The following is a 24,539-nucleotide window of genomic DNA, read 5'->3' as shown; positions in this document are numbered from 1 at the left end:
TGGGGAACAGGAGCAGGATAGTGGTTGCACTGGGTCAGGCATCTGTGCAAACCAGCAGACCTGAGGGACACTGGGCTGCAGGGCTCCACCTGCTCCACACAGCAGAGCTGCAAAGGCTGCCAGCCACCACCTCCAGGCCCCCAGCCTGCAGGACATCAGTCAACAAGCCTTGTCCCCAGCTGTAAGGAGGTACTAACAGTGGATGGCCCTTGAAAGGATTTGGTGCAATTATTTTCCCCGATGCTCACCTACTCAAATATGTTTTAATTAGAAAGTCTTTTTTTCTCCTAGCATTTAAGAATGTCAGACACTAAACAACATCTATTAAAAATGTTTCCAGATGATCCCATTGGCAGTTTTAAATTCATACTTGAAGGAATGAATGCAAACCATTGTAAATTCCTCTTAAGCCTAGAGGAAGGGAAAAACAAATTCTTATTCATTAATATTAATGCCATTTGATATCTACATCAGGGATTTTTGCAGGAATGTGACTGGAAGAAGTGTTGAAGGTGTCTTTCATTAGATGCAAAAGAAAACAGAAGGAATTTCTCAAAACAACCTGCAAGCATCCCTGACAACAACTTAAGCAAGTCACAAAAAGCAGTTTTCAATGAAGCACACTCTCTACAAGAAAAGCAAAGGACAATCTCAACATTTTTACAAAAACTGAATGAAGGAGCAGAGCTGTATGAGAAATCGGCAAATACTAACGCACTCTGATGTGGAAAATAACCCTTTAAAACAAGTCTGTATGTTCGGAAATGACCTCACATTTGTAATCCCAGTCTGTCAATCTTTCAAAGTTGCCTATTGAAGGATGTACCTCTCAGGAGCCCTATGTGAATGTGACATCCTTAGAGTAGGGGCTATATGTGACATTTCACAAAATATCTTATGGTATGCCCCAAAATATGAGTATTTAACACAGATAGTAAGAGCACAAAATGCACAGTGTAGATGGGCATGATGAAACCCCAGGAAGACCTGGTGAAACAACTGTACAAACAGTAAAACCAAAGTAATTGTGAAACCAAATATTCAAGATAATTGAAAATAAATTAATTCAATATACAAGAGAAATAGGAAGCAAAGCAAAGGACTGAGAAGGGTTTTAGAATATACCAAGTGAAGAGCATGTGATTTACCAGCTTTCCCAGTATTCTATCAATTAAAAAGGGAAAGAGTGAACTCTGTATAGAGTGCTAAGTTAAAAAGAAACCTCACATGTTCCTCAAAAAAAGTAATTACTGGTAGAAATCAAACACATTGGGTTTTTCTAGATCACGATGACTGACCAGCAGCTTTCAAGACTACTCCCTCAGTGAGCCCTAAAGGAAAAGAACTGCAACATCTGACTCTCAACCTCACCTCCTCTAACACACTGATGGAGAGACACGTCAGGAAGAATTAGTAAGAGAGGGGGAAGAGCTATATTTTTAAAGAAAATTTAATGCTGTCATAGCTGGAAATCCTTCTTTGATAAGCTTTAAAAAAAAAAAAAAGCCAAACAACCAATAAGAGATGTGATAGCTAACTAATGGATAAACTCAATAGGAAGTCTGAAAAAAGAGACATTGTGCTTGGTCAACAGAACGTTTTATCCTCCACACAGTTTTCCTGGATGAAAATCAGACAGCTTATTCAACATTTAGTAAGATTAATGGTTCCTTCACATACAAAAAAATAAAACAGTAAGTCCAGTGAATATGCTTTGATGTGAAAGCCACTTTTGCATGAGGAACTGCTTAGAACACTTAGGACAAAAGATAGCCATGTTTGGGGCTGATAAAAACTGAAAAGGAACACGAAAAGAAATATTAACACCCAATCAGTTGGGTAAAAGTCACTGTTTTGGAAGAAGGTAACCTTTTCTGATGTTCCAAAATGGGGACTGCATACCAGTTTAGTACTAAGCAGAAAAGTTATCCACGCTCAGTCTGGAATGGAACAATTATCTTCCTGTTTTCCAAGCCAGTGAACATTATGCTGACATTCATCAGCTAAGAAAAGGAGAACCAGAATTAAATGCTCCAGTTAAATCGAACATGTGAGAAGAAGAAAGACGCTTAAGTGCATTTTCTACATCTCTTAAAGGAGCAATAGTAATACATCATGATCAAATATTGCTATTTGATCAGAGACCTGTAACAGATTATTGCTGTAAAATACTGGGAAAATGGCTACTTGTTACTACAACACTAGAATTACTACCTACTCTTGGCTCAAAATTGTAATTCTAAGGACTAGATGTACAAGAAGCCATGGTACTTATTTGCACAGGCACATGAAGTCAAGGAGTACAAGTTTTGCAATAGATATACCAGGGAGTGCAGAATGGATGTGAAAGATTTAGAGGTTGCCACATGACAGAAAATCAATGGTTTACCAAGACGGAGGGGTCTGAGTATGTTCATTCCCACCATGAAATTACTAAACATCTGTGCTTCTGGAAGCAGCATTTCATCCATGAGATCAAATAGGGCAACAAACAGCACTAGCTGGGGAAAATATAAATTTCAAAGTCACGTATCCTCAGAAGAGCATGCCACTGAAATGCTAAAAGCAACAGAACCATAACCACCAAATAAGTGTTTGCTTTTGGTTTTGTTTTTTTACAGAACGCAAGACAGTCGCAGGTAGCATTTTTTACAGAATATGATTATCTGAGAATCAACAATACATCAAAAAAAAGCTTTTCCTACCAGCTGATTTTGGAGTGAATTTGTCCCTGTTGGCTGCACATACTGCCAGTAGCCTGTATCCAAGATCCAAGTCGAATCCTTGCTGAGCTGCCACTCGACTAACCACCTGCAGAGGGAAAAAGAGAAAGCTTCATTAAGGGTTACTTGAGCTCTTGACAAAGTGACATTAACCTGCTTATCAGCACTGATGTTTGACATCTGAACCTGCTGCAAGAGCACAGCACAAACATGGTACGAGGCAGTGCTCCCCAGTAGTTTCCAACACAAGCACAATGAACTGAACACAGGAGTATTCTGGTGACCCAATTATTTGACCACCTGTCAGAAGAAAGGCCTCATAGTTCCATAAAAATTGGAGAGACAAAAGCCAGAAGAACTAACGGAAGAGCAATGTATGTAAAGATTGTACAGAATACACCTTACTGTATTTGAGATGTGAGGATGAGAAATCCTCAGTCTCTCCCTCTGTTGTGCAGTTCCTGGCCCTTTTCCCAAGGGCAGTGCTCAGGTCCTTTAGGTTAAAATGCCCGCTCCACACTGCTGGGCAGGGCTGTCCTACACTGTGCTCAGTGTCACAGTTGCTGCATTTCAACAATACTGCATTGGGAAGCACATTTACCACAGTTTTAGAATGAACAGGCCTGTGCAAGAAGCATTTGCCATTAAATTAGGGTAAGACTGTTGTTGTCGTTGACTGATCTAGAAGAACTAGCAAAACCAGGCAAATTGAAGACTGTAGTCAAGGACGAAAAGCAGTCAACTGTTTCCTCCAAGCCAGCAACCCAGCTATCAGCCAAGAACGTATCCTCTTAAAATCTGCACAGCACAAACACAATCCCACAGTCATTCTGCCAAATGATGCTAAAGTTATACACAGCACAGCTTTTCTATTGCCTTCCAGTGGCACATGATGACTTCAGACTCAGAGGCACAGATAAAACAGATTATTCTTTGCATTAAAACAATGAAGGAACTGGGAACTGCACAAGAACAGAGCACCATTTCCTGAGGCAAAAGAAAGTCCCTATCTTTAACAGCTTACAGTACAAGAAAAGATCTTTCTCCCACCCTTTCTTCATCTGAAAGCTTCTTTCTTAATGAATGACACTGCAATTATGTGTGTCCAGGACTGAAAAAAGCAACAGTAGGGAAGAGAGTGAAGAACTAATGCATGTGATAAGTTACAAACGTTTTCCTATACTTTTTCCAATATATCCACTTTTCCTAATTAACAATTAAGAACCAAATTTATTTCTTAAAAAAGAATTAACATGAATGAAGTTCCCAGGTAGATTTTTTTGTCCTGTTGCTCTTATTAATTTAAAAATTAGGCATTCATCAGACTTAATCTGTGGGAGTGTTCCCTCCCTAAATTTAACCTTTCCAACCTCAAAACTGAGAAGAGATCTTCAGGGAAAAGAAATGAAAATTGACGATGATGAGTAGAGTAATACACACCTTTACAACTACAGCTTTTAGATAGAAAAATAAAAAGGAATAAAGTAAAAGAAATAATGCAATTTTTTTTATATAAACAAAAAAACATTTCCAATTTGGTAGTTCAGCCTTTAATCCTTTACACTTACAAGTCCAGTTGCTAGCATCCTGGCTAAGACTCTAGGTCCAAACTTGCAAAATTAAGAAAAAAATAAACCTAATAATAATAATTTTAAAAAAATCGATAAAAACCCACTCACCATTAAAAACAGAAAAACAAGAAGAGAATATGATATGTCATATTTCATGCAAAAATAGCAATAGGAGTGAAGACTGGTAGGCTGCCATGAGATCTGGAAAACACTTACATACTTGGAAATCTGTTTCCCTTTTCTACTTCCAGTATCACTGTACTTCAGCCACCCAAAAGTAGATATCTGGGGAGGGGGGGGATGATGAGAAGAAAACAGACAAAAAGCTCTTCTGATAAACCCAAAACCACACCTTGCAAAAGGCTCCTGAGAACAATGTCTCATTAATGTACAAACATTATTTCAACTCCTTTAGCTGTCATGTATTCTCCCATCACAGAGGAACACATTTCTGAGTGCCAATCAGGTCTGTAAAACAATGGAGAAAGGTCCCTCCCATTCTCTGTTTTGAAACAGCGTATAATCATTAAACCATTTATTTTGAAGCTGGAGAAAGGCAGATACCCCTGGTCATCAGTGAGCACACAGCAACTCAGAAATGCATTGGCTGCTTATATTCTTGATTTGTTTTAATACATGAAGCTACAAATCCTGAGACTGTCCTAGCAAGAGGCCAAATCACTACTCCCAACTGACATCTTGCTAACTCAGGAAACAGAGAGAACTGTAAAACCCACAAAAGCCAAGTTCTGCTTGCCCTGTCTTCACTGAACACACTGCAAAGCCTTGGTCAGTGCCGTCCTAACCACAGGCTCACAGCTAACTTTCTATTCTCCCACATCACATCAGTTTCCTTTTCTTCATTTCCCCTGCCAGAGGAGCAGTGCCATGAAGCTCACAGGGGTGGAAAGCAGAGATTTCCAGAGTGTGCAGCCCAAGGCTGAACACACCCTGATGGGCACAGCCCAGCCTGGCAGCTCCCATCTCGTGTGGCAAATACCACACAAGGACTGAGCATGAGAAGGCAGAATCTGAACTTGACAGTGTGCAGAGGTCAGCCAGTCAAACTGTTACTTATTTCTTCATGCCAAGTGTGAGGGAAAACAAATTGGAAATTTGTTTTAGCAAAAAAAACCCCAAAAAACTAAAAAAACAGTAACGTAACTTTGAAAGAAAGTGCTTCCACTGACAAACTGCACAAAAAGTCCCTTCTTTCTCTCAAAAGAAACTTAATAGAAAGCAGATATTTCTAATAAAATTTCTGTTTTACCTAGAGTAATTTTCCATCTACAGTTTTCTTGTATGTCCTCCATTAAATGCAGGAAGAGGGTCTGTAAACAAACTGGTGGACTTGTGCTCAAGAGGGCTTTCTCTGGTCCCTTTTGCCTCAGCTTGCTCAACATGAATAGGGCAGTACACATCTATTTCCTTTACAGGGATTGGTTAGGTCATCTATGGTAAGTCCTAACAGCATTGCAGAATGAACTCATTGTTGAACACATGGTGCCAGCTGCATCTTGTCTGAATTTTTTAACAAGGCTTACAAATATTTGCATTGACTGTATTTCAAATTTTTCTTTCAACTGTGACAGGTCAAAGACTTTTATTTCAAAATTAAGGTCAATGGAACAAATCATAGATTCTTCTCCCAAGACCTGGTTTCAGGTTGTCTACAATTTAAGTCAGACATTGCTCACTTGGTATTTGTCAAACTTTCCTCTGTATGCAAGGGACCCCCTGGCTTTTTAAACAGACACTGAGAATTCTCAGAAACAAGATGACAAATGCATCATAGGAGCATGATCCACAAAACACAAAGAAATAGCTACAAGACATTTGGTAAGTTTAATATATTCAGGTCAGCAGATCCTGATGAAATTTACCTTTGAGTGCCTCAAAGGAATTTACCTGGACAAACAGTGTAACTGCTAATGATTATCTTCAGAAATTCATTCAAGACAGAGAGCTTGGAAATATAGCAAATCTGGTTTTAGGATTGTAAAAGGTGACTCTCAGGAAGTACATATATCCAGAGAGACAACAAAAACAGATATTAAAGTGCTAGGTGAGCAATACAGAACATCATCATGAATACATCAGCACCATGCAATTTCCTTCTTTGACAAGTTCCAATATCTTAACTCTAATGTCTTTCGACATTGTCTTATGTAACACTATTGTAACAAAGGAATATGCCCAGATGACAGAAGTATATATTTCACTCAGATTATTAGTTACTAGTCCTTTGTCAAATCATAACTTGTGCTTGTTACAGGTAATTTCTACGTATTTAGTCCTGACTTGGACAATGACAGAGTAAACTGCAAAACCTCTAGGTGGTTTTGCAGGCAAAAGAGTCTGCAAACACTTAACAAGAGAGGGTAAGAGTTTAAAATTACCATTATAACCAGGAAAAATGTTGCAAAAATGAGACCAAAGACACACATGAAACACTACAGATTGGGAAGAAAGAAAAATTAAATGCCTAAATAGAAAATTAGGAACAGACATTCATCTTTTAGTGTATGTGTGACTCACTGGGAAAATGTTTGAAGTATTAAAAATCATCAGGCACTGGAAAGACCTACCTATCATTCTCTGGCTTTTGGAGGGTAAGGGGATTTATAGTAGACCAGACTGTATCTGTATCACATCCTGGCTTGGAGAAAAAGAGTAGACAGCATGCTCCCTTAGGTCTGTCCCAAGCCAAACCTCAGTGATTCCAGACACCTGCTGCCTACTGGAGCCATCCAGCTCAGTCTGAAGCCTGTCCCAGGAATTCTAGCACATTTGAAACCTCCCGTGATTTCAGTCTTACTGAGGTAGCAGTGCAGATCAGATGGGATCTAGGCAACAATTTCAATAATCCATTAAATGTTATGGCTAAGGGATTATGATACCATTTGCAAACATACTCCTTCTCAAACTACAAATTCAAACCCAGCAAATCAGCAAAAATTCAGACAGCATGTAGCTGGTACCATGTGTTCAACCATGACTTCATTCTGCAATGCTGTAAGAACTTATCTGAATTGACCTACCCATACATAACATAGCATTCCATTGAAAAGTGGTGCATTAAAGAAAAAAACAACAGGCATACAGACACAGTTCCCAGTATCACAACCATAAATTGAGATCATCATCCTTTAGCATGGGTGAGAGAGGTGCTTGGCCAGCTCAAGATTTGACACCTAATATTTCTCTATGTTATTTTACAATAACATTCCAGACAGCTGGACTTTATAAAAGCTAGCCTATTTCCTAAACACACTTGCAACACCTAGTTTTATTTAAATTTTGATAGGGCACTAACAGCTATTTTAAGCTGTTTTTAAGGGAATATATACCCTATCTGCAAACAAACATTATTAGAACATCAACTGCCAGTAAGAAAATCTGATCACTTCAAACCTCTGAAATCTTTAATCTGAATAATTCAGATAAACAGCTTTCAAAAAGGAGACATTGCATTCACTGTCTGTGACTCAGCTCTGCAGAGATCCAGATGTCTGAACTCTCAGGGTCATTGACAGTGAGGAGAAAATGATGAGAGTGAGGTTTTAATTACATGAAAAGCAGACAAATATGGCTACCAGCATATTTTCTTTGCTGAATTTACCTTCACTATTTCTCCCCCCCCCCGCACCTCCTTTCTCCTTTTGCAAGGCTAAGGAGCTTCAGTCCCTGCCCTGCTTGTCATCACCCCACGAAGTACTGGAACAATGTGGCTCTCAACCTAACAGCCCTGTTAATCAAGAGAGCTACACGACTGCTTATTTCTAAACTCCCTTCCCATTATGTTGCACTTTCAATGAAACTCTTAACTAGCAGCAGTCAAGAGCACTCCCCCCTGCTGGCATCAGAATGAATTTTACCAATTCAATTTGCTGGTTGCTCAAAACTAAAAATGCCAGCTGATTGCCAGTTCAGACGGCTCCGTGTTCAGCCACTTGTGCATACTTGAAATTATCTGAATGCAGTTTGAAGACTACAGCAGAAATTTTGTAATTAGAATTCTGCAATGTAGATGGTAATTTTTCCCCCTCAGTAACACACAAAGATCAGATAAACAGGAAGCAAATTGAGGAATTTTGCAACATGAATAGTGATCTGCCTCAAACAGGAAAAAAAAAAAAAGGAGGTAGGAAAAGGAGGAAGAAATCTGTGATCTGAAGTCCTGATCTGATGAGACTCTTACACTCCAGTTGCAGAAGGGCTGCCTCAACAATAGAGACAATCAAAGCAAGTCAGGGAAGTTATATATATCATTAAATAGTTTCTTGCCTTTGATGCTTGACAACAGACATTAAGTAGGTTCTGCAAATGTAAGAGACTTTACAGAGTCCTTGTATTCAAATTAAGAGTTTTCTTAAAAATTATTTCCTACTCTATAAGGTGGATAAAGGCCATATTTTCAAAGCAAAACAAGCCAGTATGCCTGCCATGTACTTTGTGAGGCTTCCTGCAATGGTGACATAAATCATGCAGAATAAGGGTGTCTCCTCCTTTACATCCTCTTCCTCTCTGCTTCTCTCCAACAACCACAAACATCGAAGAGAAGGTCACTATACTCACCCCTCTCCACTGAAAATTGTCCCAGAGGAAATGAGGCAGGGATTGTGCTGTAATTAAACCAGCTGATCACTGGGTCACTGCAGTACTGCTGCCACCTGAGTCCTGGCACACTCTGAACAGTGATTTGCATCAAACACACACTGCTCATACAGACAGAGTGACAAGGGAATTCCAGAAACACTTGACTTTGGAGAGCAGGACATCTCAATGAGTTTCAGATAACCCATGACAAGACTAACAAAGTTCAGGTAAAAAGGGCTTTAGGAGAGCATGAAGTGAAAGGACAAGCAGTAACACTGAGTTATTTGGTAGTGCTCAGAGCTGCTGGGAAGCAGAGTGTTCCGTGCCTGCTGGCTGTACCCTGGCAGTACAGCACGTACACGGCCCTGGAGTGCTGTGCTGCTCTGCAAACACAAAGCTCTGTGTTCAACAGATGCCTGGAGAGCATGATGGGAGCAGAATTTCTTCCACGTGAACTTTTTGCTCTGGAAGTCTTGGATACAAAGAGCAAATGTAACATTTCTAGGGCTCTCGTGGGCAGCTGCAACCTCCCCTTTTCTGGGTATAGATATGCTGAACCAACTCTTCCACCTAATTAATCACATTCAAATCCTGATCTGATTAGAAATCTGATTTTTGGAATGTCACAGGTTGATTTTTGATTATGTACCTTTCTGCATGAAACAGAATGAATCCAGGCAAGCATTAGCTGCATTTGCAGTCTGAGGCATCCTGTTATGGAAACCTCACATTATTCAGATATGCCATTCTTTGGTTGGTTTTTTTTGTTTTTGTTTGTTCTTTTTTTTTAAACATGTATGTCTTTTTTTTAACCAATTATGCTATTCATACCATATCAGACTTTATAAGATTTCTGTATTACGAAACTGAGAGCAGTTAAGGTTTTTTTCTTCTTAAAATGATCTAAAATAAACTCAACAACCTCAATTCCAGGATTTTCTGAAGAGAAATGCAATTCAAAAGATTACTGTACTATTGTATTGGTATCACTGAGACATGAACTTTTAGCAGATACTTCCATCAGTTTATCATTGATGCTTGTTATTTCAGCAACTCTTATCTGCAGTACAGAGATGTAGTAAGAACTATAAGCAGAACAGAAAATTTAAATGAAATCCATAACCTTTCGATGAAGTACAGCTAGGACTACAGCTTTGTGGTTTGTTTTAATTTAAAGAGAAATATTCCTATCACAACACACAGGTAAGTTTCTCACATCTGAAGACTGAGGCAGACCCAGTATTTGGAGAGGAAAATCTAGAACATTAAGATTTGGGGGGGAAGGCATTTTTAATTACTATTTCAATTACTATTTTGGCATAGTTTTTTGTGGACAATCTAGGGTAGGATGTCTTTGCATCGCTTGGATGTAAAGAGACACTCAGATCCCAGCCACAGTGGTTAGAGACAAAGCTTTCACCACAGAAGCTCTCTTACATTCACTGATTTACCAGGAGCCAGCTCAGGTAAGCACATCCTGCTTACCTAAATTCCTCCTACTGTTCAAAACCATTGTAGTGATGGATTTTAATTTCTCAGATGAAGCCCCTAGCTACAGCCACAGAGTAACTGCACACAGCTTGGCCTCTCTCACTCTTTTATTTCTTGGTCGGACCCACTGAAGAGCCCTACAGAATGATAAACTTGGTGCCTTGTAAAGCTGAAGCACAGCAAGAGAACAAGGCAGTGCCTTTATGGTCCTTTGTTGAAGACAAGTCTGTAAATCTGTCCATTTTGCTCTCAGCTGTCTCCTCATTTCCATTTTTGCTGCAGCACCAACACAAACATTACCCAAAGCCTTCACTAAGATCATTTGCACATTAAACTGCTTGGCAAGAGCAGACCATGGGATGAGACTACACTGCACCTGAGAAGGGGCAGAAATGAACAAAGCAGCCTGGGCCAAAGGCTGAATCAAAGTTAATTGTATTGCAGTCTACTTTGAAGCATTCTTTCCTGAGAAGCTTTTGACCAATATTTTGCTTTTGTCTCCCATATACAGAGATATAATTCAATTACTGTGTAACTTTTTGCTCAATGTTACTGTTAAACATGACTTGTACTATCCACATGGATTGGGAAATGGTTAGGAGAAAAGTTAACCTCTGAGTGATTAAAGTACTTGTATTTCTTTGCTTGGACAGGTATCTGATTTGGCCAAAATAGGTTTATTTTTTTCAACTGCAGTGTAGTAAGTGAAGGTGTTTATTTCAGAAGACTGTAAGGTAATTCCATATACAGTACATTTTTAGAGAATTAAATTCTTAAATGTATCAAGACTATCAGCCTTGCCATAATATATTCTAGTACTAGAGCAAGAAATTTTTTCAATCCTAATAAAAACACAGCTATGCCTGGTTTGTAGAAGTAGTATTATATACAAAAGAATACCATATCCATTGCCATTTCAATAATTTATAGACTCAATGAGTTCAATTATAATTCAGTTTCTGGCCTACAGACTGTCTATTTGATTTGAAAATAACTACTGTTGAAAAAGAACACCTAGCTTTTCTTGGCAAGTAACAAGAAATTTTATTGTCTCTGAGAAAGATCAAAATTTGTTTGCATGAGCTCTGTAAAAGCTGTTTAAGGGAACCTTTCCACAGCCTGTAGCTTGCAAGAAATGAAACAGATTCAAAGCTTGCCCCTTTATCCCTGACTTATTATTTATCTGTTGAAATGAGTATTCTTATAAATTTTTATTATCCACTCACTTGAGTGATTTTGTGTAATGGATAAGCACAAAAAGTTAAGCTCTAGAATTAGTCTCTGTCAGAACTGTGTGAACACAGCAACACAATGCACTTGCATCACATTTTGGTAAGAAGAGGCACAGTTTTTGGTGCTTAGTTAATGAAAAAATATTTTCTATTTATGGCACAAGTAATTGGTTTATCTATGTATCCTTTTCTATTTGACTGTTTGCTGCACAGAAATACCCCAATTTTGTCCATAGGCCTTGACAGCATTAGCCTACTTTCTTCATCACAAAAAGAAATTATTTAAACTCTAAATGAGTAATCATTTAAAGTATCTGTTATGTGAAGTATTTGACTACTGAAATGAAGTTTACATACTTTATTAGGTATCTCTCTGGCAAAATTTACCTGTTGTATCAAACCTTGAGTTTCTTCTAGAGATAAGAAAACCATTCCTATTACATTGCACACAATGTCACTGGAGCCCACAGTAGCAAATGTAACTTCAGAGTTATGAAGTACTGTTTATGTGCAAAAACTATCTACTGCAAATAGCCAGTATGTATAATGTGCACAGATTATACAAAAACAAAAAACCACCAAGGAAAGACAAACACTAGACGTGTTATACATGATGTTGTTCAACAATTGCTGTCTAGTGAACTCATGCAATTTTTCAGTCATCAAGATTTCTCTAAGCGCTGGTATTACAATTTAAGAAAACCCTCTACAACAGCCTATTCTATATATTATTATCAAAAGCAGTAATTCCATAAATGAAGCTGAAAGCTCCTCTGCTATTGACAAGGCAGAATATTTCTAAGATCATTCTTCTGCATCTATTCTAAGACAGGCAACAGGAATACAAAAGGTAATGCAGTTACCAGACATTATTGACAGTCCCAACACAAGACAGTGTGTCAGGAAAACAGAAGTACTTCTAAGAACCACTTCTTAAAGCCTTATTTCAAAGTGTGAGCATATCTGTCCTTTATTAATTGGATTAAATCTAATTGGTTAATTTTTGTAAAAGATTATACATAGGACTTACATGATGCAAAGGATCTGTTATACCTATGATACCCATTTGTGCTGATCTGTGATAACCTATTCAGCTGGCTATTCTTACCACAACAGATCTGTTCTTCTGCTCTGTCATCACATCTGATGCATTTCAACTCTGCAGTGTGTGAATGACTGTTTGCACATTCCTGAGAGAGCCTGCCTTTCTGCATTCATGACATCCTCATAAGTTTCAGTTTGGATTAGTATATGTCATGTTACCACTCGTAGGACATGATCATTTCATATCCCTTGATGGTTCCAGAACAGCTTAGCATACCACTTTTTCCCTGGTCAGAGAGTTAATGGAACAGAATGTCATAAAAATAACAAAAATCATTCTCAATACTACAGAGGGGGAAGCTTTATGAGCAAGCAAGCATTTTTAGTATTTGTAAAATTTCCAAATTAAATGTCTTCAAGAACCACACAGCTCAAATGTTGCAATGATGGTAGAGATCACTTGCTTTAAAAAAGTATATTCAAAAATACGGAAATTTTAAGGGAATTTAACTTTGAAGGTCATTTTAAAGGCTAGCAAAATAAAACAGTAATCCTGTTTCAGTGATTGAATACTTTCATACTCATTTTTCATTTTTCTTTTAGCATAATCCTCACAAAGAAGTAAGAACTGGTAAACCTTATCAGCATTAAGAAAAATAGGCTTCTGATAGTACAGAACATGAAGCTATGCAACTGATGTTAAATCTACTCATGATATTCCATTATTTCAGCTACCTTTGACTTATTTGCAACTTTCTGAATAATTTCTCTGAAAACAGACTGAAGTTCTATCACATTTATTAAAAGTACACAAACCCCTTTTCCTGTAAGGAAACAAAAAGCCTAAAAATCCATGTCTGCTAAATTATGAATCAGAACATATTAATTAGAAAGAAATTATGTATGAGTAAGCTTAAATAGAAAAAACATAGATATAAGGACAAAAAAAAAATTAAAAGAAGAGACCTTGCCCACTGTACTGTTAATGTATGAAGAAGATAAAGGAAGTACAAACCTCTTGGGATACAACCGTGCTGTTAAAGTCTCTTTAATGGGAAGCAGGAAGAGGGATGTACACAACAAGAAATTAAAGAATATCTTTCTTAGAGGGATTTTAAAATTAAGAACAAGAAACATATTCATTGCAGTTTATAGGCATTCTGCAAACCCTGTGTATTTATCAAACACAGCACAAGCCACCTGGTTAAGTTCCTGTGTTATTTCCTTGTCAGGAATGTAATGAAATTACAACATGTGATAAAGATGCTGCTGCCAGTCAGTCCTACACTGCAGAGAGTTCTCTCCCACAACAAGCTTGGGAAAGGGGGCATGCCACCCTGTTCAGATTTCAGGGAGAAGTATGAAGCAAAGTAATACATGTGGCTCAAATATTAACAGTACTTAGATGGTAAGATTGGTTTCTTTTCTTTCATTCTTGACAGGAGAAAAACAGTATTTTCATTTCAACACACTGAAAACCACATATTGTGTTTTACCTCACCAGTTTTCATGGAACATTTCCTGCCCACTTTCTCTACACTGTGAGGAGAATGAATCACTGGCAGTCAGACCTTATTTTGACCCTTCACTTGGGCAGGGCTGAAGATCTGCTCATGTAGAAAGAAAAGATTTAAACAGCAAGAAAGTTGCAGGTCAGACTCACAATGTTCTAGCAGGGGCTGCAGAGAAATACTGTGCACAGATTGCCCAGCTATACCTGAGGTGAATGTCTCCTTTCCCAAAAGCTACCCTGAAAACTGCTAGGAAAGTTTTTAAAAAGCATAAATAAAATATACTTATGGTCACATTGGACATTATGTGCATTTTCTCATAACTGATGCTACTGATAACTTTTACTTCAAACAGAATTGTTAAATATTCTGTCTTTGGACTTTATCATTTTTAACTTCCTTTATTTTATTTTTTCTCTGACTGGAAGATTATATGCATCTCCTATTATAACTGGATTTATTCGAACTTTCTGACATACGCATCTGAGGGATGCTATACACTGGAGCACACTAAGATGGAGCCATTCCTTAACATTTGGATTTCAGGCAACTGAATTTCAGTCTTAATGTCTGTTTCATGTATACCAGCTACACATTGCATGAAAGTAATCCATGCACTTCCGCCTCACAACAAATAAAATTACAGTCTCTTCATTAATAATTTCAGAATTTCTGTTTCTTTTGTGACTATTTGTTTAGATCATCCTGCTTGACAAATTGCAGTGAGACTTTTAATCCTTCTGCTCAGTCAGAATTTAATTAACCTAAAGTCTTAACTCTGCATAACAGTTCTGGACTGCTGCTGCTGGAAAACAAAAGTTTCAAAACCAAAACGCACAGAAAAATATATATTTTAATGCATTATAATGAAGTTGCTTTAGGAACTACAGTGGTCTTAATGAAAAGTGAATGAAAAGGAAAGCACTGAAATCAATGGAATTGTTGGAATTAGCATGTCAAGATTAGACCTGCAGTCATTTCATGTAACAAAGTAAGCTGAACAGGCGTGGCAAAAACAGTGTTTAGCTGGAAACACAGCAAATTTAGAATAAAAGGCAAGCGGTCCTTCAGCCCTATGAAAAATGCCAAAGGAAAACAAGTACCTGGAAAGTTCATCACTCTGTAAGAACATGGCTCACTGAGCAATTTCAAACCATGAAATAACACTGTATGTGTATAACAAATAATCTAGCCTGCGCACTTGTAAGTAATCTAACTAAAAACGTTTAGCCCTCTTATGCTCCAACTTCTTGTTATTGCATTTTGCTTCCTGTTAAGCAATGGAGTCAAATAAACAAGTCTTAGGGTCTAGCTTTATGTATTTGAGGTAAAATGACAAAAATTCCCTTAAAATGCAGATTCAGAAAATGAAGTTCCTCTGGCCACGAGAGAGTGAACAGAGTATAAAACAGAACTGGAGCCACTGTCACAGTAGGGTGGACATACCGTCAAACAGCCCATCAGGCTCTGCTCAAACGGTCTCTGGAAGGCTCTGGGGTCTCCACACCAGTCCAGGAGCTCTGTTGCTGCATTATGGAAGTTTGCTGGGTTCTGTAAGTGCTGGAAAGGGAAGGTAAAGCAACATGGTAAATAACATACACGAGGGCTGACATATTCCTTTCTACATCACATTATTATCAAGTCTGGCAACTAGAAACAGCGTGTAATTCAAAAGCAAGACTCAATTGCACAGTGAATGCAGAAAATCCTACTTCATTCTTATTAATACTTACACCATTCTCCGACATGACTTCATTAGTTAGAGACAAGCTATAGTTGAAATACCAGAGCTCCCCAAACTCTCTCTCCACAGCACCACCTCTCCCACCTGCAAATCATAGTGGATTCCACTTGGAAATCCAAATTGTCTGAGCCCAAATTAAGGGAACTTTTAGTCTCAGGTTCAACGTCATTAAAGTGTGTTTATGCCCCACTGTTGGGACATACCAGCACAGCACCTTCCAATAATCAAGATTTCAATCTTTGCTGCTGGCCAATGAGGCCAATGTGACAGACTCAGAAATGCCAGTGCCAGGGAGAAGCCCACTCACTATACCAATCCCTTCCAGGAACCTTGGCTTCTGCTGCTCGAGACATCATCATGAGCAATTAGGGTGATCACCTTCAAGATCATGAAAAACTGAGGGTTATCTCTTAACTGAAGATGCTTCCACATGCACAGAAGGCATGCAGACATTTCAGAGGGGAACCCTACCTCTCCTGAAGAGGGTGGTAGGATTTTCAAAGGGGGAAAAAAAAATATCTCATTTTGTTTTGAAATTTGCATGGACAATGGATTTTTTTTTTCTTGACTATCACATTAATTTCTGCCTTTTTACTGAACAACAGGAAGTCCTGATTTTAGAGGCACTTAATAAACTTACCTAATACTATTGTTCACACTGTCATCCCTCACTGTCTACATGGCCAAAGTATTCCAAAATTTTAGCTGGAGGAGAGGGATGGCACAGAAAAGAAGGAATTTAATTTACAACAGTAATATTGTTACTAAATTCTCCAGTTCTGGTGATGGTAGATGTATCAGTGAAAATTCCAGAAACAACAAGAAAAGAGAGCATTTAGGAATTGTTGGGTTTTTTTAGGAAGTGGTTTTATAATTCTTGGAATTGCTGAGAAAAATATGAAAATGATATGAGTGTTTTATGTGGGAGGCACAAATCTCAGGGGCATAATTTTTAAAATATATCATTACTTTTAAATCAGTTGCATAATTTGGGAAAACATGACTGCTCATTTCTAAGCATCTGGATCAACTATAATGTTCACAACCTATTTTTTCTCCCTTCATCCCCTCATGTCTGAGTAGCTGCATATATTAACTTCACAACAAATTAAAGGAAAAAAAAATTCCTCCCATGGCAGGTTTTCAGGAGTTCCCAGTCTGTGAGCTTTTGGACCACGTTACATTAGATAATTCTTATTCAATGGATGCTCTTGGTCAGAGGCCTTGTTTTAACAAGGGATGACTGACATGCAGGGCATGGATTTTTAAAACAATAGCAGAATTTGAAAAAGCAGACAGGCATTGTGCAAAGTGGGTTTCTACCTCTGCTCTACCAACACGGATACAGCTCACATTACCAACCAGTGAGAGCTTTACCTAGGCTGCATTTCAGAATTAATCTCTGGCTGATTATATAATTATTGGTGGAGGAGTCAAATGAATGTGTATATAGATGAAAGGCAAGAATCCAAGTGAGTACATGTAAGAAGCCATATTGTAAGGCTTCATGTAAAAAAAAAATCCCATGAACAGAGCCAGTAGTTTGGGTTATGAATCTTCCAAGTAAAAGGGAAAAGGATTCTTTTTTGAACTCTTCACTTAAACCACCAGAGAAGTGACTGCCTGACACCAAATCTCTCAGTGAATACAGCTCCTTCCACAGACCACTTTGATCTGCAGGGGAAAGAGAAGTTGCTTGAAACCTCCATACAGCAGCATGTGTAAGCTCTGCCAATATCAAATACGCTATTTCCAGAAGGCAAGAGAGGCACATGAGCTGATGAACAAAATACTGAATGCCTACTGTACTGATAGGACTTAGGTCACAGATCTCTCAGAAGGGAAAAAATAAACCAAACCAAAACCACAGAAACAACATAAAGAAAAATTCACTGAAATCTATGCAATTTTGTATGTGAAATAGTTCTTAGTAACTCTTCTCTCCTTGTGGGAAACGAAATGAATTGAGAGCCACTAATCAAAAGCCCAAGTAAGAGCTACATGATATTTATTCTCACCAGTGCTGCTGCTTGCCAGCTACACACATCTTCTGCTAAAGCTTACAGTGAAATTTCACCATGGAGAAACACACTAATACCTGAATGAGAACAATTTTTTTAGATATAGGCTAGCAGATAAAAAGCAGGGCACACCCTTATCCACATGCTTTATTTTCAGTGTAGCACCCCATAAGGGTAATTTGTACTTATTATAACACCACTGAAAAGCAGTATTTTTTTTTCCTAGATTAAAGTTTCAACATGTGTTAAACTTGCAATTGCTACGGCAGAAAAGGCTCCTTCTACTTGCCTGTACCAAGGTAGAGATGACCTCAATGACTTGGTTTTAACTTTTTGTTCTGTAACCCTCCAGCAAGTTATTTCACTGCATTAGGACTCACCCCTGAAGGACACTATCAGAACCCACTTAAATCCAGAGGGGATACTGAAATCCTGACTTCCTAAATGCAACTGCCTCTCTGAAATTTGGGTAGAAACTCACTGGGCAAGATCAGCAATTCTGTTAGTTCCATCATAGACTAAAATCTCCAAACAAAACACAGGAAAAAGTCAGAATACCAGGGGTCCTGCCTCTATTTGAGTAGTTTACAGGATGAGATAAAAGCTGGCCTCGAGGACATTTCTTGCAATGTTGCACAGAATTCTGTCTGGGACATATTTCTCACAGCTTTCTGACTTTCTAAATAATTTTAAATTCAGGTTCTCCTCCAGTTTTTCTTTTACACATTCAAAGGCTAAGGCTACTTTTGTGGAAAACAAACAGAACATTCAGCATGAACCAAAGCATGAACGCAGGTGCAATTCCTTCCCTCAGTTACATAAGAAAACATTCCAAATGCCTGCTGTGATTTTTATTTATTGACAACTTAAACACTGTATGTGGAACAAAAAGCTCCAGTGTCATTCACATCCTCACAACAAAAAGCCTGCCTGAGAAGAATTTTACATCTACCATACTCATCAAGCAGGAAATCAAGATATATTCTCAGTTCTCAATCCAAGAACAGAAGAACAAAACAAAGCTTATGCCAGATCCATCCATCAGCTTTGTTGTGAAGCATTTTACATGCATGGCTCTATCCTCTTCAACTGAAATTATTGGCAGCATTTTGAAGAAGCAAGGCATATGTCTGAAGAGTCTTGTCTGAAACTGTGCTTCTTGTAAACAAGGGGAAAAAAATCCACCTCATTAGGAGCTGGTTTAGACAAACATGACAATGAACCAGATCTGGTTAAAACACATCTTGGTGTATCTTCAAAGCTGCTAGTGAAGGGCCACCTAACAGCACCATGCTTGCAAGCAATGATGTTTTCAGCAAGTGGAGAGGATTTGTATGAATAAAATCTGAAGCAAAAATGAACAAAGCCAATGAACTGAATGAAACAGTTATTTACCAGATTGCTTTAAGTATAATTTGCTTTTCAGAAGACTATTAGCAAAACATGACAATTTCTATAATTGAAAAAACTTCGAAGATTTTCAGTCTAATCATTTATAACACCTCAAATCTAATATTCTCTTAGCCTGAATAGAACAGAAATCACAGAAATACTTGATGCATGTGAGCGTATCATTATTGTGGGGATCACCAGGTGATGCTCTGAAGAGAGAGTCTGAGTCTCAGAGTCATATTTGATCTTGGAAGGGATCTCTTGCTCTTTGTAGCTACTCAATTAACAGTCTGGTGTAGGGGAATAAAGAGAACAGCAGAAGACTTTGCTATCCATTTTACTATCTCCAAAGAAGAGTGAACTGTACCAGCAAAGTCCTTTTCTGAGGACTGCTGACACTTGAGCTGGATTCCAGGGAAGATGGGAACATCTACTGCTGCTCGTGATCACCTCTGGTTTAAAACACTCTATTTACCTAAAGAACAGACCACCTTTGTAAATTTGTGTGGACATACTGGCAGAGGATGCAGGTCCAGTAGGACCCAAGTTCACAGATTCCACTGCAACTGTGTGTGTGCCCACTCCATGGTTTACTGCTCTGTCATCAATGACAGTGTTGAGAGTTACGTACAACAGCTGACATGTGGCAATTTTTGGTCCCAATCTTTCAAAATACAGCCACCCATTGAAATTGTTACTCCCTTGCAATCAAACAGTGATCAGAAAGTCTTGATATACAATAAAAACTCTGCAATGGGCACAAAAATATAAGCTTCATTCCACATATGAGTTAAATTCCCTTTTGAGTTAAAAAGGCATAGATAATTAAGACCTTATTTAGAAGGATACTAAAGGAAATTGAGTACTCTCTGGGTTGGTGGGTGAAAAGTGGATGAAAACCACTTCCTGCAACCCAAGATTCAATATGATTTTGGAGACTGAACCCAATTACCCACATTAAAACATGGCAATGATGATGGCCTTATCCTCTCTAAATATAAACTTTTCTACACTTGTGCACCTTAGACAGAACAGTCTAGTAAGCAAGGCAAGAATATCAGTCAAAATTAAGAACAATTACAGAGGTTTAATATTATCTCACATCAAGAAATGCTAACGTGATAGCAACGGTATGGAAAATGAATCATTTAAACATGAAATCCATATGTTCCTCTTTGCTGCTATAGAAAAATGTTGAAGTTCAATTTACAAATGACATATCTAGTGGAGGGTTTTTTCACTCTTTTCTGTGGAATACATCAGACTGAACACAGAGACCTAATTTGCCACAATTTAACCTATTCAAAATGAGATGTCATGCAGTAAGTTTTTGAGCAGCAAACTGCTTAACTATGCTAAACAAGTTACTGAATTTATTTACGTGATGTCGCAGCAAATTATGAAGGCTGACTCAAGTTGTGTGTTTGTTTTGCCGAGTTACGTCTGCTCTGTGTCTCACTCCTTGATTTAATTGAACTGCTGAAGATAATATAACTTATCACACAGACATTATGCCATGTTGTAGATTCTAGGTTAATTAACAGTAGCCTACAGTCACTGAATTTCTCACATGGTTAGCCACTTGGACCCTGTCTACTGTCTAGCTTCACTAATCAACGAGTCTGGGAATTTTACATCAGCGACACAAAACACTGGCAACACAGGGAGCTTTTCAGTGCACAGAAAAAGAGAGCACAGAGAGATGTAGGTAGCCTTTTCTTTGCTCTGAAATTAACCCTTTCCTACACACCATGTGGCAAGGCTGTACGCTTGGCAAACGTTCTGGTCCATCAGCTGGGGAGAGTGAATCCAGGAGGCAGCTGTTCTCCTGCAGGACAGAAAGTCTGGGCTGCTGTTCCACAAGCACTGGGGGCTGCCAGCCCTAGAAGGCTCCTGCCCCCATCTGCCTTCTCCTGCTTCTCCCCTTCACAGCACAGGAGGACACAGGCCTGCCTGCATGGTAAATTAGCCCCATTCTGCACTAACCATCTGAGCTGCCCTGGCCCTCCAGGATGGCAGGCAGGGCAGGTCCTTGAACCTTAGCACTAGCAGGGGAGACAGCAGCAGTGTGAGCCACTGCAGGGGAGGCCCTTCAGGAGCCCATGGGAATGGGCACGTGTTACAGCATGGCATTTTTCCATACCAACACTAGTCTGAAGCTGACCTAAATCCTAGGACACATTTTGTTGGTGATGCTTAGTCTTATGGCAGGTTGTCTCTGTGAGCTTCCTTGCCCAAACATGCACTGCCCAGCACTTTGAGTGCCTCAGACCACACTTGCTGTTCTGACTGTCATCTAACCTCCCAAATGCAGACTCTTTCAGTCACCACTCACAGTGAGATCCCCTATGTGACCACACAATCATTAGACCTGACTCAAAGAAAGTGGCAGCAAACAAAAGGTAGGGCTGGGAAGGTACCAGGACTCTGCTCTCAGCAGCAGCTTTGGATTAAACGCATGGTGGAACTTCTCCCAAAGGTGGAGCTGTATCATCAATGTAAGAGGATGACACAGTTAAGTTCACAGCATAAACACTTCTCCTGCCTCACAACACCCTCCTTTAAAAAAAAATACTTTCAATTATTTCAAGCCAGATAAATATTTTCAAGCCAGATAAGTATTTTGTTATTAATATTCCTCATTATTCTACATAAACATAATGCATACAAAGAAAGGTTCCAAAAGGAAACACGGATTTTTAGTGTTCTGATATTGTACATATTTATTCTTGAGGTAATCCAGCTAAGTTTAGACAACAGGTTCATCTGTATGCTCTCAAAACTTTCCAAAAGGTCCAGAATTTCAAGGTACATAAAACCCAGCACAAAGCCTATCTCTTCCAAACTATGAGGCCAGATACTCTGCATGACATAAATTTTGTATACATTTCAAATGCCTGTGAAACTCTCAAGTTCACATGACCTGCTTGCTATTTTCAGCTGCAAGCATGCAGATTTTTAAGTCTTTCTTGACAACAATGGAAATGAAAAGCTCATATGGTTGTAATTCTATTAATTTAATAACAAAACTGTAAACGCAGCTATCAAAATTGATATATAAAAGTAAGTATACTCAAAATTATAAATGCAGAACCTATAATTCCTTTGGAGCTAAACTGATTGATAACGTGTGGTGAAGGAGCTGACCTGCTTCACTTGTGGTGATGGAGCTGACTCCATCAGTACTTTTCTAACTCTGGTGTTAGAAAAGAGTATGGTGTATCTCACTCTGACCCTTGAGCTGGAATTTGGTGGCCAGGTGCTTTGGCAGATTCTGCTGGGCAATTCAGACTATTTTTTGTCCATCTTAATGCTCATCCAGACATGTCTGCAGTCATGTGTAATGAAAATGCACTTATGTGCTGAAGAGGGGCAAATAGGGGAGTAGGGAAGAATGGGACCTGGAAGAGAAAGGGCAGAAAGAACAGGCAGAGGTTACATGCCCATCAACTGAAACAACTGGGAGCAGAACCACTGTGCTCCTGCTCGTGGGGCAAAGGGTGTTCAGCTCCCAGAGGACAACTAATCACCTCTCTTAGGACTGTAAATAGGATTCCTGGTCAGACACCCTTGACAGAGCATAACCACAGGGAGACAGAGCTGGTCTCTCTGTTACTCAGTGCAGAGGTACACTGCTACCAGACCTGAATTTGATGGCTCACACAGTGCCATAAGACCTGCAAATCAGCAAGAGCCATTTGCTTTAATACATTCATGGAGCCTTTATTACTCCAAACCCTGAGCAAGCTCTGTGAATGAGCCCAACCATGAGCCTGTCTCCCCTCCTATGCAAAGGTCTCTGCTTCAGATCCCCATCCACCACTGGCTGCCAGAAAGCTCAGGTATGGAAACACAGGACAACACTACCCAAGAACACACTTTAAATGTAAAAAATGACATGACCTGAAATAGGTGGTTTCTCCATCTTTATTTTTTTACTGTCAACAGTGATTATGCACACCTTGCCCTATCCACAAGCAGCCGTACTCAGTAAATTAAAAACTCATCTGCAATCAATATTCAAAACAAATGGTCTTTTTCATGAGGATAGAGGGGAGCACTGAGCTCTTCACTGTCTTTTGGGAGTGTGATTTTTGTTTATCTGGATATGGGTATAGATAGTTCAATTCTCTACAGTCCTTTTCAATATCAAAGACTGTTTTATTTAGCAAAAAATTAAAAGGCTCAAGCTGTGCACTTTGCATTCAGATAATCCCCCCTCCCAATTTTGTGTTTGTGAGATTGAGAGATCCCTAATTAATAGAATTATCTTGCACTTACATGGCTCATTCCATCGGAGGCTTTATAAATATTTTATTAGGCTCACATTTTGAGAGGCACTAGATATACTAAGAGAGAGAGATTAAGACCATGTTAGCCATTCCTACTTATGAAAAACCAAACAAACAGAGTCACCTTTGCCCCCTTTGTCCATTGCAGCTTCTTTTTCAAAACTAAACAAATAGTGAGTAATGACCAGCACCTCTGTCAGATGTTTTAACATCAAGAAAATACTGTGCAAGATCACATGCTAAACAAATGAGAAAAAGAAGAAATAAAAATATGAGCATCACTGAACTGAAAAAATCCCAAGCTGTTCAGTTATGAACTGTAAGGAAACAAAATCTATATTAATGCAGATTTTAATTGATGCTTCTCTCATACACTTTTAGTATAAAGTGTGTGTATAATTCAGTACTGATTGCAGAAAAGGTGAATGCCTGGTAATTGAGCAGCCCTGTTCTGCTGCCTGGATCTCCTGTACCATGAGTTTTGTGAGGATGATTGCACATCTAGATGCATGTGCTGGAGCAAAGGAAAGATACTGCAACCTTGGCTTGTCCATTAGTTTTACAGAAGTGTAAGGAATGGATTTAACATCTGATCCTCAAGAACTATACATAGAAGCCAAAAGAGCTGAAACAAGAATCATTCCTTAACTCTGCTGATCAGAACTGCAACATTGTCTTCGTAACTGCACTGTATTTATGATATACTTCGATAAAACTTTATGTTAATTAAGGGAACATGCAGCAAATTAAACTCCTTTAGTCACAACCTACTGTTCCACCCACCCTCCCCTGCTCATGAGGAAACTGTGACTTGGGGGCCCCTAAAGGCTGTGATCAGATCTGGCTGAAGATGGAAATGGGGCAGACTAATGGCAGTGTGTCTTCATGTTCATCTCCTGATTGCTGGTGCAGGCTTTGC

General features: G+C 38.8%; 1 protein-coding gene across 4 annotated transcripts in view; it reads right to left on the bottom strand.

The window, feature by feature from the left end:
• Positions 1-24,539, bottom strand: part of ZMIZ1 (zinc finger MIZ-type containing 1) — a 337,858-nt gene that overhangs the window by 124,144 nt on the left and 189,175 nt on the right. For 3 of the 4 annotated variants that reach the window (XM_066554169.1, XM_066554172.1, XM_066554171.1), the window contains exons 5-6: positions 15,618-15,731; positions 2,706-2,811 (exon numbers count right to left, since the gene is read on the bottom strand). In XM_066554169.1, coding sequence (XP_066410266.1) covers positions 2,706-2,811; positions 15,618-15,731 — 220 coding nt within the window. Of the gene's footprint in view, positions 1-2,705; positions 2,812-8,872; positions 8,980-15,617; positions 15,732-24,539 lie in introns of those variants that run through there. The other variant, XM_066554173.1, reaches the window with a different exon arrangement.

Source organism: Molothrus aeneus, chromosome 8 (assembly GCF_037042795.1).
Source record: "Molothrus aeneus isolate 106 chromosome 8, BPBGC_Maene_1.0, whole genome shotgun sequence".
Taxonomy (NCBI): Eukaryota; Metazoa; Chordata; class Aves; order Passeriformes; family Icteridae; genus Molothrus; species Molothrus aeneus.
Note: the sequence above shows the minus strand (reverse complement) of the source record. Positions and strands in the feature narration are given on the sequence as shown.